At 42.6% G+C, this 13,687-nt stretch overlaps 1 protein-coding gene across 3 annotated transcripts in view; it reads left to right on the top strand.

Moving 5' to 3' along the window:
* Positions 1-5,019, top strand: part of OTOL1 (otolin 1) — a 64,690-nt gene extending 59,671 nt beyond the window's left edge. For all 3 annotated transcript variants that reach the window (XM_029213825.1, XM_029213824.1, XM_029213826.1), the window contains 2 exons: positions 3,236-3,307; positions 3,964-5,019. In XM_029213825.1, the coding sequence (XP_029069658.1) occupies positions 3,236-3,307; positions 3,964-4,862 (971 nt within the window). In that variant the 3' untranslated portion in view covers positions 4,863-5,019. The remainder of the gene's footprint in view (positions 1-3,235; positions 3,308-3,963) is intronic.
* Positions 5,020-13,687: the final 8,668 nt, after the last annotated feature.

Here is a 13,687-nt window from a genome sequence, read left to right as displayed (position 1 = left end):
AAAAAACAAAACTTAAACAGAATGCAAACTGAAGAATAAAGCAAACAAAAACAGACACACAAAAACAATTTAAAAAAGGATAAAAAGAAAAAACAGAAAGAGGGAAAAAAAGATAAAAACAAAATAGAACAAAGAAAAGGAAAAAAACAGAACAATGAAAAATAAAAATAAAAACAAAAAAATTAACAAAATTATAAAAAGGAAGAAAAGAAAACAGAGAAAAACCAAACAAACCTAAAACCCCCCAAACTACTAAATAAGAATAAAGAATAATAATTACAAAAAACAAAGCCAGCAACAGAACAAATCAAAACATAATAATAATAATAGTAATAATAATATTTTCCTGGGGTCTCAGCTGTCATTGTGCTAGCCCCTGCTCTGAGCCACAGCCCACCTCCACCTCCCCAGTAGGCCCTCCAGTGCCTCTAGGTTGGTCTCTCGACCTGCTGTGGGCACTGTGAGGACAGGTCAGACTCTGATCTGGCCCAGCTCATGTGTGTGCCTGCCCCCAAAGTCCACAGCTGTCAGAGCTAGACCAGTTTCATTTGTGGGAACACTCATTGTCCATTCAGATCCATAGATGCAGGGTCTACTAAGCTGATCACAGGGCCTTAATATGTAGCTTGTGCAACTGATGGAAAGATTTTTGTTCCTCTTCCTTAGTCACCCTGCCCCTGGGGTTCAGCTGTGATTTTAGCCCCACTTCTGCATGTGGGCCACCCACAGGATTCTGCTCCCTAGGCTGCCCTGGAGCACTTGGGCCTGCCCCAGTGAGGACATGGCGTGGAGGTGGCATGGCTGCCTGGGTCGCAGGAGCTCCAGTGGCGACAGATGTACAGGGAAGTGGCAGCCACAGGCACAAGAAATCTGGCCTAGTGTGAGCATTTTCTAGTGCCCAGTGGCAGGTGTGTGAGGGCCAGCCCTGTCAGGGCCCTCTCCTAGCACCTGCGGGGATGGGCAGGGGCTGGTGCATGGGGAGAGAGGCTGCAGTGGTGGCTCCATCCCCTGCATGTCACTCAACAGTGGTGCCTTGCTTCCATGGCAGTCCAGGTTTCCTCTACAGGCATTCCCAGTTGCATATTTCCTCCCTCCCATCCCCATTGGCTGTCTCCTTGCAGCCAACAATAGTACTCCTTCTGGGTTTGTACTCCAGTCCCCACGCTCCAGCTCCCACTGTCGTGCGCACCAGTGGACACACGTCCCAGTGTGGGGCATGCAGTGCTGTTGCATGGACTGTCTGTGTAGGTCTCACTCTGTGCTCTCTGCCACAGACTGGCCGTTCCACCCTCCTCTGACAGCCTCAGGTGCTTCCCTTCTGTCCCAACCAATTTCTCTGTTGGTGAGGGGGCTTCCCCAGATGTGGGAACCTCTCTTCTGCTTCAGCTCCCCAACTGGGGAGCAGGTTCCATCCCATTTCCTCTCCTCTTCTTTCTCCCTTTCTTTCATCCTGCCTGGTTATGCAGGCATCTTTATTGTCCTTTCTGGTGTCCAAGGTCTTCTACTAGTGTTCAGCCCGTGTTCTGTGAGAATTGTTGCATCTGTAGATGTATTCTTTTTTTTTTTTTTCACGGTACGTGGGCCTCTCACTGTTGTGGCCTCTCCTGCTGTGGAGCACAGGCTCCGGACGCGCAGGCTCAGCAGCCATGGCTCACGGGCCCAGCCGCTCCGTGGCATGTGGGATCTTCCCGGACCGGGGCACGAACCCGCGTCCCCTGCATCGGCAGGCGGACCCTCAACCACTGCGCCACCAGGGAAGCCCTGTAGATGTATTCTTGATGCATTTGTCGAGAGAGATGAACTCCATGTCCTCCTACTCCTCTGCCATCTTGAAAAGCCCCCTCTTCTCATGACTTTTAATTTGACTTAGAGTTTCTTTTTCCCTGGAAAAAATGAAACAAAATATGTTGGTTATATCATAAATAATATGGCTGGTAAGTTGATGCCAACCAATATTATATACAGTTATGTTTGACTCTGTACAGATTGCTAAACTTTTTCATACCTCAGTTTCTTTTGTGATGAAAGTGGTGACAAAAATATGTGCTCTACCTTTCTTGATGGGAGATGCTACAAACTTTTGTAAATGAAAAATATTCCAATTGATGAAATGTGCTCTGTTATGTGAGCCTCCCTGTTATATGAGAGGCTGTTTTATTATCAAATAAAAATTAATATTAAACTAAAAGTTTGAAATTTAAAAATTCATGTTAAGAGCTTGGAACATTACCTGGTGCAAAGTAAGTGCTCAATGAGAGTTAGCTATTATTGTTACTGTTATTTTTGCTATTATTAGTTACAATTAAAATAAGTCTAGAGTGGCTGCACTGTAACAGGATGGGCCTTTGGCCAGACCCAGTATAAAAGTCCATTTTGTGGTAATATTGCAAATATCTAAAAGCCCAGATATTTTTATTTTTTCAAACATGAATTTTCACAGCTTTATAATTGCCCAAAGAGTGTATGAAGAAAATTCCAAGCAAAATGAAAATTAGCTTTTCCTTGGTGCTTTATGTATATCAAGGACAATATTTTTTATCCTGTGTGGGTTTTTTTTTTTTTTTTTTTTGCTGTACACGGGCCTCCCACTGCTGCGGCCTCTCCCGTCGCGGAGCACAGGCTCCGGACGCGCAGGCTCAACGGCCATGGCTCACGGGCCCAGCCGCTCCGCGGCATGTGGGATCCTCCCGGACCGGGGCACGAACCCGTGTCCCCTGCATCGGCAGACGGACTCTCAACCACTGCGCCACCAGGGAAGCCCCCTGTGTGGGTTTTTATCATGAACAGTTTTAGCTGACTGCAGAGTGTTGTGCTCTGTGTTTTAGCTTATATGGTGCACGGTACGATCTCTCACACATTGTGAGGGATATAAAAAAAGAGGACCTTTTAACTGTCATTCAGAATTCGTAATAAGAAGAGCACAAACACAGACATACAAATGTAAGGCAGAATGTCATAGGTTTTGTAAGAGATTTGAAGAGCTACAAGAATGCTGAGGGAAAAGCTGAAATCTGTTTGAAGAGATTTGGCACTACCTCCAAATATACTTTAAATGGTTCACCATCAATTGGAATAAAATATTCCTAATGTTGCTCAATAAATTCTTTTTCCATATTGTTTTACCTTTACACATTTTGGTAAAGGAAGCATTAGAATGTGACACAGTTGTGAAATGGGTGTTTGTTATATCATAGCTAATATAGTTAGAAAAAAGTTAATCTTGGTATCATTTTAGGACTTAAGGGAGAACGTGGGGAGCGAGGAACAAATGGAGTTCCAGGATACCCAGGAAAACCTGGAGTACCAGGTAGTGTATAAAGTATATCTACTGTGTGTAGTCACGTGTGCAGTATGGCCCTTAATTTTCTTCCTGTTTGTATTTAAAGTTATCAGGGAGGTAAGATGGAAATATCAATTAGTAATAATCTTCTAATAATTTAGTGTACTGATTGGATGGAATGTTATCAGCACTGGTGTAGGAATCTGGAAGTGGTAAAAGTATCTGAACTCTGCACCTCTTTCTCGCTGTCCTTGGGAAAAAGATCTCTAAATCTTCCTGGGTTGCAGATTTTTTGCCTGTAAGATTTTGGGTTTGGATGGACAATATAGAGATTTAGGAGAATAGCTCGGTTGGACCAAAATGCAAAGTATAATGGAACACAACGGGCAACTATAGTTCTAATATTCATTATCTTAAAAGTCAAACAAACAGACAAACTAGATATATAAGATCTAAATATAAGCTGTTGCTTCTCAGTAGCATTAACTCTTTCCTTTATGAGGGAGTCTCTTGATTTGAATGGCTCAGTGTAAGAGTCTCCTCTGCATGGCCATTGCTCAGGCAAGAAGCAGGTTTCCAGCTCCAGTTAAGAGGTTTTGTTTCATTTTGTGAGCTCTCTGATAATAGCATACTGGTCATACCATATGTGAGCCTTAACCATTATTTTAATTTTTCCATTTCAGGTGGACTTGGTCCTAAGGGGGATAGAGGAAATATTGGCCTGGCAGGAGTGAAAGGACAAAAAGGCTCCAAGGGGGACACGTGTGCCAATGGTACCAAAGGAGATAAAGGAGACCGAGGGGCTGTGGGCGCACCAGGCTTGAATGGAGAGCCTGGGGCCAAGGGAGACAAGGGGGAGATGGGGGATAAGGGCTACTGTGTAGATTCTGGGGAGAGGGGGGAAAAAGGAGAAAAAGGCGAGGAGGGCATGAAAGGAGAAAAAGGTAGCAAAGGAGATATTGGAATGGAAGGGAAAAGTGGTTCAGACGGGCTGCCTGGGCCCCAAGGTGATCCAGGAGTTAAAGGAGAAAAGGGAGAGTTGGGTCCTCCTGGTCTTGTGGGACCTGCAGGGCCAAAGGGTGAACTTGGGAGCAAAGGGTTCCGAGGGTCTATTGGGAAGAAGGGCTCTCGGGGTCTCAAGGGCTCCAAGGGGGAGGTGGCCAGAGTCCCACAGTCAGCTTTCAGTGCTGCTTTATCCAAGCCTTTCCCCCCTCCAAATGCCCCTATCAAGTTTGACAAGGTTCTCTATAACGACCAAGGGAACTACAGCCCTGTCACTGGGAAATTTAACTGTAGTATTCCTGGGGCATATGTTTTTTCCTACCACGTCACCGTGAGGGGCCGACCTGCTCAGATCAGCCTGGTGGCCTGGAATAGGAAGCAGTTCAAGTCCAGAGAAACACTCTATGGTCATGAAATAGACCAGGCCTCTCTCCTCATCATCTTGAAATTAAAAGCAGGGGACCAAGTCTGGCTGGAAGTTTCAAAAGATTGGAATGGGGTGTATGTCAGTGCTGAGGATGATAGCGTTTTTACTGGGTTCCTTTTGTACCCAGAGGAAAACCCTGGCATTTCACCATAAACTTGTATCTTCAACACAGTAGTTTGGGTTTAGTGGAATAAGTGAGGTAACATTGGGTAGTGCTATTGAAAAAAGTAAGCTTCATTTTTTTCATGATTATAAAAATAATACAGAAAAATTAAGAAAAAATTATATCACCTAGAGTCAATAATTCCTATTTTAGAACATCACCTTTAAAAAATATTTATATGTATTTGAGAGCATGTGTCTATTAATTTTGTAGCTAGCCTTTTTCATTTAGCATTATAATGGCATTTCTCAAGCCCTTTAAATAATATTTGTATACAAAAATATGAATGAAATTTGTAATAAATAAATATATTCTTACTAAATATTTTCTGTCTCATAAAAATGTGTGTAACTTTTCAGTGTGAATGTGAGGCTAACAGCTGACATATGATGGGTAGGTATTTCTCAAAAGTTTCTAATTCTGTTGGGAGGATTGCCTTCCCACAAAATAGAACTATTCCCATGTTAGTTTAATTCAGGGAGAATACACAGAAAGAATAGTAAAGACTAGCTAAAGTATTTTTAAGATCAGTGTGTAAGGGTTTGCTCATAAAAAACCTGTATTATATAGACTTGTGTGTTGGGTAAAAGGTAAAAAGAAAGTTGATATAGATATTGCTTCATCATAGCAAAGATCCAGCGATTCATCTAATTATTGCGCTTAGAAGAACTGAATGTCCCCCAAAGATTTCAGAGTAAAATTAAATCATTATTGATCTAAAGTTTCAGCCCTTTCTTCATGGAAGAACACTTAATTTGGATAAATTCTTTGGCTTCATTATCATCATCTCTAAAATAATTAATTCTAGTTATTCAGTGATAACATTGCTTTAACAGGTGGGTATTTGGGAATTCACTTGCAATGTGAATATTTAAAGCTGTGAATATATAATAACTCAACAGCCTCATTTATTAAGAAGTGAATTTGTTGACTCTTGAATTTGGTTTAATGAAGGCATATAGTTATGCAGATTTGCAAATCTTGGTGAGTCAAATCAGGGCGTTGGTGATGGGAAACATTTTGGCCTTGCTCTGCCAGATAAACAAGCTCTGAAAAACATAATTTATTTTTGATCTTCATATATATGTATATATATATTAGAATAGTGCTTCTCAAACTGTGTTCAGAGGAAAACCACTACTGGAAGTTGTTATTATGAGCTACTGCAAGGAGTGGGTTCTGTGTCAAACAAATGTTGGAAATGCTGTATTCTATCTCCCTTTTAAAGATTCATAGAGCATGTTAGTGTAGTCCCTGATATTCCTACAGAAAAGAAATTTGTTTAATTTTGCTTTGTCCATTTATTTTGAGTATAGAACTCATCAAGCAGCATCCCATGGATCAGCGTTCTGTAAGATGCCAATTTTGGAAATGTTGCATTAGTGTCTCATCCAAAGATTACCCAGCAGGCTGGGATAAAGTTTACTCTTGACATTTAGCCCTTGCTTCAGCAATTCTTCTCTATTTAGATTGCAATATTGCTTTAATTGTGGCTTTGCTTGTATTTGTCACAGGGAGAGTAAGAATTCACAAATGATTAAGACAGCGATATTTGCACTTAGACTTTTCTTTTCCAGTTTGAGGATGGGATAGTGAAGAGATTCCAGGAACTTAGAGTTTTGTCTCTCTGTATTGTCTTATAGATATATTTCTTTCTTTATGCCTTCTCCATCTTTGGGTCAGAGGGATTTGGGAGGCTGAGACCAACTAACCTAGGAAGATGGAAGATAAACCACATCAAAGGATGTGATGTAAAAGGCAGCTGGGCAGAGGGCCAGTAAGAGAGGAAAAATTCACATGGAGGATAGATGATATCCAGCGGTGTCTTACATGTGTGTTTGTGGTAAACATTTTGTAGGAAGTCTTAAGTTAAGAGTTTAGGGTTAGGATCCAGGGTTGGTGGTTAGTTATGAATTTTCCTCAGGGCATCCCAACTAAGGAAGTTCTTAGCCTTTGGGATGGCTTTGGGAGGTGACTTCTGGGTTCTGTATGCCACTCTCTGCTACAAGGGTGAAGTGGCACAACAATGTCCCTTCTTTCAACTATACCATGTCTTCCATCTCGTTGAAAGCCCAAAAACAAAGAGTGGATCTCTTGCATCCTAAGGATTTGAATGCAACCCATATCCTGCTCCTACCCTAATGACTGTCGCATATCCTGACCTCTCCCCTGAATGCCTGCCTAGAGTATTAAACTGCTGAGAGGACTTCCCGGGTGGTACAGTGGTTAAGAATCCACCTGCCAAAACAGGGGACACGGGTTCGATCCCTGGTCCGGGAAGATCCCACATGCCGCGGAGCAACTAAACTCGTGCGCCACAACTACTGAGCCTGCGCTCTAGAGCCCGTGAACCACAACTACTTAGCCTGCGTGCCACAACTACTGAAGCCCGTGCACCTAGAGCCCATGCTCTGCAACAAGAGAAGCTACTGCAAGAGAAGTCCACGCACCGCAACGAAGAGTAGCCCCCGCTTGCCGCAACTAGAGAAAGCCTGTGCACAGCAGTGAAGACCCAATGCAGCCAAAAGTAAGTAAGTAAATAAATAAATGTATTTAAAAAAAACAGAAAACTGCTGAGAGTTAAAATACATCTCAGGCTTAACATGACAAAACAAGCTCCTGAAAGTCTCCCCAAGCTGCTCTTCCTACATCCTGCCCTAGCTCACATAATGGCAACTTTTTATGGAGATGCTCAGGCTGAAAACCTTGTGTCATTTGATTCTTCCCTTTCACACTTAAATCCAGTCTGTCAGGAATCCTTCTGGTGCTTCTTTCAGAAAGTATTCAGAATTTGATGACTTCTCACATCTCCGTTGCCATCACCCTGAAGAGACCACCATCATTTATTGCCAGGATTTATTTATTGCAGTAACCTCCAAATTGGATTTCCCTAAGATACAAGGGGCCAAAGTACAAATGGGACCCAACATAATAAATATCTAAATATTTGAACTTTATGAGTCAATCTAACAAAGTTATTTAAAATATGTTCTATCCTCCTACTTTAACGTATACTCTTGTGTTGAAAAAGTAAGAAACAATTAATGATTTTTATATGACCAACAGTAAGCAAAACATAGATGACTGAATTACTATTGTGTGTGTCTGGGTGTTCTCTTAATGGGTAGGTGATATTTGGATGAGTATAGAAAGAGTTTAAGTTATGAATTACTATATGTCTATCCTGTAGATGTTATTTTTAAAACTTAATTTCCGTAAAATATATGCCACATAACCAAGATTTCCATGTAATTGATGTTCTATTGATAGTTTTATCAAATTAGACCACTCTTGTTGAGTCCTTGTATTTTAAAAATTAATTAAACATATTAATTTCAATTCAGTTTGGAGAAACTTTGCTCATCTGAACTAGCAATAAGAGCCACAACATCTACACATCATGTTCAAGTATTGTAACTGGGGTTGCAGATGGTACATTACCACTATTGTAAACAATATTTCAAAATGTTTAAATTTCATCCTATAAACTATGATCACTTATATTGCCATTTTCGTCATCTCTTGAAACAATATTCTAGAATTTAGCTCCAGCATGAATTTTGTTTGGACCTGCATAAATACAAATTTAGAGAGATATGAATTGTTTAATATTTCTAGCCATTAAGTATGCAACCATTGCAAACCCTGGGCCATTCGTGAATATCTCAAGAATGCTGAATTGGAACACAAAGAGAAGCAAGGAAATGGACTCTCAGCACAACTGAGACATAATATGTTGTTATCTATGGCACTTATGCTCTCCAAGAGGAAGTTAGTAAGTGAAGTCATACTTCTCTTAATTAGGCACATCCATTTCTCAAATCCTCCCCACATTCCTAAGCAGTGTCCAGCTCCCATGTTTGCAGCCTTGATGGCATTTGGAGGCAGTCACCTTTTGTTTGATGCACACATGGCAAGAGGTGTGGAGAAGAGTCTAAAAGGGTCTAAAATGTGGTAGTCATGGGAATACATATTTAAGACTGCAGGTTGTGCTGTGCCAGAATTGAGCCTGATTGCTAAGAAGGATGCCCTGGGTACTATCATAAATGTACATGTTTTGTGTTTGTTTTATGCAGGACCCCGTACAATATGGGGCCCAGGGCAGGGGCCCCTCTTGCTTGGGTCTAAAGGCAGTATCTCCTATTTCTGTCTCCAACTCCTTTAATCAAAGCAATCCTGTTAAAAAGGAAGTTAGATCATCTTACTCCTCTGCTCAAAGCCTCTTGAAGCTCCTGTCTCATCGGGAGTAGAAGCTGAATCCTTACTATGACCGGAAAGGCCCCTGTGTGATTGGGCCCCTGCTTTCCCTCTGACTCTGCCATCTCCTCCACGCTCACTCTGGGCATTGCCCTCAATGCTATTTCTCAAATTCACTCACATATTTCCACTTAGGGCTAGGGCTTTGCATGTGCCATTCTACCTAAATGGCTCTTATCCCAGGTAACTGCATGACTGGCCCCTTCCTCTCTCTAGAGCCTTTATTCAAATATCACCTTTTCAGTAAGGTCTTTGACTACTTGATTTTAAATTTTAAATTTTAAATTGCATTCCCATGTCCTGTCTCTCATCCTCTCATCCTTGCTTTTTTCTCCACAGCACTCACCACATCTAATATATATTTCCCTTACTGATCTTTATTTTCTGTCTTCCCACTAGGAAGTAAGTTCCAGGACTCCAAGGATTTTTATCTGTTTATTGCCCTTTCCCCAGCACCAGCACATTAATTCAGTGAATGAAGATTGATGGGGTCCAAGCTGCTGTGGTGGTTGTAAATCTCTCTACAAGGTGATGCTCACAGGTTATCTTGCTTTTGGTTTCCATCTTAATGTAAAACAACAATGACAAACTACCAGTCTAGTTGCAAAGTAACTAAAACTGTGACTTCTTAGATTTCCTAATTAAGAAACTGGCTTCATGAAATGCCATGTTTTATGTTTCATTGTGTTTCAAAGAGCTACAGAATTTTTTTTTCCTGTGGGGACAGGGGACTACTGGGCGGTTCCACGGGGTTGCAAAGAGGAGCTTACAAGTATGGAAGGGGAACGTGTCTCCTGTTGCTGGCGATGATGCTCCTTTTGAGTGGGTGTCTAATCCATTTTTATCTCTTAACCCAGCCCCAAATGGGTCATCCTGAGTCCTGGGAATTACTATATTCTATATCTGTGAAGCCACTTACAAAATGATTTTAAAATGAGGCAAGAAGACTGTAAGACTTTAAGATTTAAGGATGCTGTAAAACTTGGAAGAAGGACTTAGGCAGAAGGAAAAATTGAGAGCAACGCAGTTACCAGTGACAAAGATGGGGGTGGGGCAGGCAGGAGAGAGAGAATTATGGAGTCATAGAAACTGCTATTTCCTAGGTCCCAACAATGTGCCAGGCACTGAGCTTTATGTGTCTAAAGTGCCTTAAGTGATAGATCACGTGAGGAGAATGAGGCATGGGGTTATTAGGCAATGTGCCAAAGGACACCCTTCTGGTAGGTGGGGGAGCCAGGAACCCACACTCTTTTTAAAAAATTTTATTGAAGTAGAGTTGATTTACAATGTTGTGTTAATTTCTGCTGTACAGCAAAGTGATTCACTTACACATATACATATTCTTTTCCATTAGGGTTTATCACAGGGTACTGAATATAGTTCCCAGTGCTATACAGTAGGACCTTGTTGTTTATCCACCCTATATATAACAGTTTGCATCTGCTAATGCCAAACTCCCACTCCTTCCCTCCCCCACTCCCTCCCCCTTGGCAACCACAAATCTGTTCTCTATGTCTGTGTGTCTGTTTTTGTTTTGTAGATATCATGAACCCGCCCTCTTAACCAATGGAGCAAAGCAGTGTTTACTAAAAAGCTTAACTGGTAAGACCTGGTATTGATACAATGGGAAAAAGAATGGTAGTAGCTCAGTTTCTCAAGGCTATCACCCCAAGTGGGAAAGGGAATGAGAAGGGGACAAGAATCCACTGATATTTCAGCAGGGGATACAAGAATGGGTTTCATGCAAAACTGCAGTTGGAACCGATGGGGTTTACTGATAATGGAGTGTGTAGTTGGGCGCTCTGATCAGCCTAGTGAATAATCCATGTGAGTTTGGTGGGAAAATTTAGTAGGAGTGCTTGATTGTTCTAGGAACTAGAATTAAAGCATATTTATTGTTGCTTGAAGTATAAGAATTACCTTGTGTCTAATAGAGATGACATGAGAGATTTGCATGTTCAGGGTTCCTTGCCTCTAAGGTAGGAAATGCATGGAAGGCATCTCTTTTGTCCTGAGCTTGTGGAGGACGCTGAGGAGACAGAAGCTTCCTTCTTCTACTCTCTGTGTAGTCATTCATTGCCTTAGGGTTACTGTGTGCCAGGCACTGTTCTTGGTACTGAGGATAAATCAGTGAGCACAACAGGGGAAAACATCCTCTGTCTTCATAGTGCTTATGAAGAGAAAGAATTAAAAATATATAAGCCATCAACTATATATTATGTCAGAAGATGATAAATGGTATGGAGAGAAATACGGCAGGAAGAAGGATTGGGAGTATCAGAGTAGGGTTGGGGGGTGGTGAGAGAGATTTAAAATAGTGTTCAGAAAACGCTTCACTGAGATGTAATATTTGAGCTAAGATATGAAGAAGCCAAAAGAGCGAATCATGTGGACATGAGAGCAAGCAGAGGGAACACAAGGACAAAATCCCTCAGGTAGGGGCTTGCTTGGCAAGAAGACCAGTGAGACTGCAGGAAGCGGGGGGTGAGGTCAGAGAGGCAATGGGGTCACAGATTGTGTAGGACTTTGGTTTGGTACATGTGGAGTTGCGCCACCCAGACCTCACCTCCTTCAAGGAAAGTCTGGATGCCCTCCTGAGGGACTGTGCTCCTTCAAGGTCTGCCTTGGCTGCAGAGCTGCCTCTTTTGAGGCTGCCCTTCGTCGGGCAGCCCCAGACCGATAACCGAGCAAGGTGGGTGGACAAAGGCCCAGCTGCTCAGCCCTTGGTGGTTACCTGGATGACCCATATGTGCTCCAGACTCTCTGCTGCCTGACTGAGGCTTTGCTGGGCCTTCCTTACAGTTGGGCTCTTCCCTGCTCAGTTCTGCCTCCTTTCCCTTCCCTTCACAGGGGTTGATAAACATCTTGTGCCTCAGATTCTCTCTGAACATTTGCTTCTGGAGACCCAACTGGTGACCATGAGATGGAAAATGTGAGAGACAGTGGTAGAGGTACAGTTTTGTGGACCATTTGTTCACTGTGCACTCACACATGTGCACACACACACACCCCCCCCGCCCACATACCCACACCCACACCTACACATACGCCTCTCCTTTGTTCTGAGCCAGGGCTGAAAGAATTGATTAGGTAATTAAGTAATGTTGTCAGAACACTACTGGAAGCTTTGGGCCTGGCCTTTAGGTCCAAAGACCTCCTATTGTCTGACTGTAGTGATTGATTAAGTGCATGGACTCAGGAATGGGATGCACTGGGTTAGAGTTTCATTTACTAGCCATGTGACCTTGGGCAAGATGCTTAGTCTATCTGTGCCTCCATTTCCTCATCCATAAAATGAGATTTTGGTGTTATAAATGAGTTTATATTTGCAAAATTCTTAGAACTGTGTCTGACACATAGTGAATGCTCGACAGATGTTTGTCAGATAAGAAAGCCAGTTCTATTCAAGTCAAATGTGAGAGGGTGCATTTTGCATATGGTTCAGATTCCTTTTTGGGGTCAGGTATGTTTCAGTTTTTCAGCTGAGTGGAGGGGGAAGAGGACTGATTTGGGTTCAGGGTAGTAACAGAGGTGAGAGCGTTGGTGGAGTTGGAGCTATACTATTTTTTTTTTTTTTTCTTGCGTTACGTGGGCCTCTCACCGTCGCGGCCTCTCCCGTTGCGGAGCACAGGCTCCGGACGCGCAGGCCCAGCGGCCATGGCTCACGGGCGCAGCCGCTCCGCGGCATGTGGGATCTTCCCAGACCGGGGCACGAACCCGCGTCCCCTGCATCAGCAGGCGGACTCTCAACCACTGCGCCACCAGGGAAGCCCTGGAGCTATACATTTAATCAAGGCCTTTCCATAGAATGTGTGAGTTATTAAAAAAAATACAAAAAATATGTTCTATAAAGGATATATAAAAATAAAGTGTTACTCCTTTAAAATGAGACTGAGGTTCACCCTCTCCTCAAAATTACTGTTGATAGAGTTAGTATATCAAAGTGCATGAATCCACCTTCATACTGAGGCACCGAGGACCACTGTCCTGGATTGCCATTGCTGACCATAAGCTTCCTATATACCTGAACAAGGCATTGAAGGAAGGCCCAACTAAAGACGGATGTTTTGCTGATGTGAAAGGTAATGACAGTGACAAATGAGACCTCCCAGTGGACCATAGCGAGGGTTAGCAGCAGGAAATTGCATCGGCTCGGTGATTAAGGCAACACCAGCAGTCAGAAGACAGCAGGGCAGGTGGCCTTGGTCTTGCTGCTGCTTCATCTGATCTGTCACACAGGGTGATGAGTCTGAGATGTGTCTGCCAGGCCCACAAACATGATCTTCCCCTGCTTCCCTTTTTCCCTGAGGATAAATGAGCAAGAAGAAATTTGGAACATCCAGATTATTCAATGTCAGAGCCAAAGCAGCACACCCACTCTCCTTGGATGTTGAATGCAAGTTAAAATTGCCTCTGACAAAAGATTTTGTGAAGGTCTTACTCATTCATTTTAATTCAAGAAAAATTAATAAGCACCTACTATGTACCAGGCACTGGGCTTGATGCCAGGGATACAAAGAAGAATGAGATAATTTCTTGTCTTCAAGGAAGTCACAGT

The sequence above is a fragment of the Monodon monoceros genome, unplaced genomic scaffold (assembly GCF_005190385.1).
Source record: "Monodon monoceros isolate NGI ecotype Baffin Bay Population unplaced genomic scaffold, NGI_Narwhal_1 Super_Scaffold_11, whole genome shotgun sequence".
Taxonomy (NCBI): Eukaryota; Metazoa; Chordata; class Mammalia; order Artiodactyla; family Monodontidae; genus Monodon; species Monodon monoceros.
Note: the sequence above shows the minus strand (reverse complement) of the source record. Positions and strands in the feature narration are given on the sequence as shown.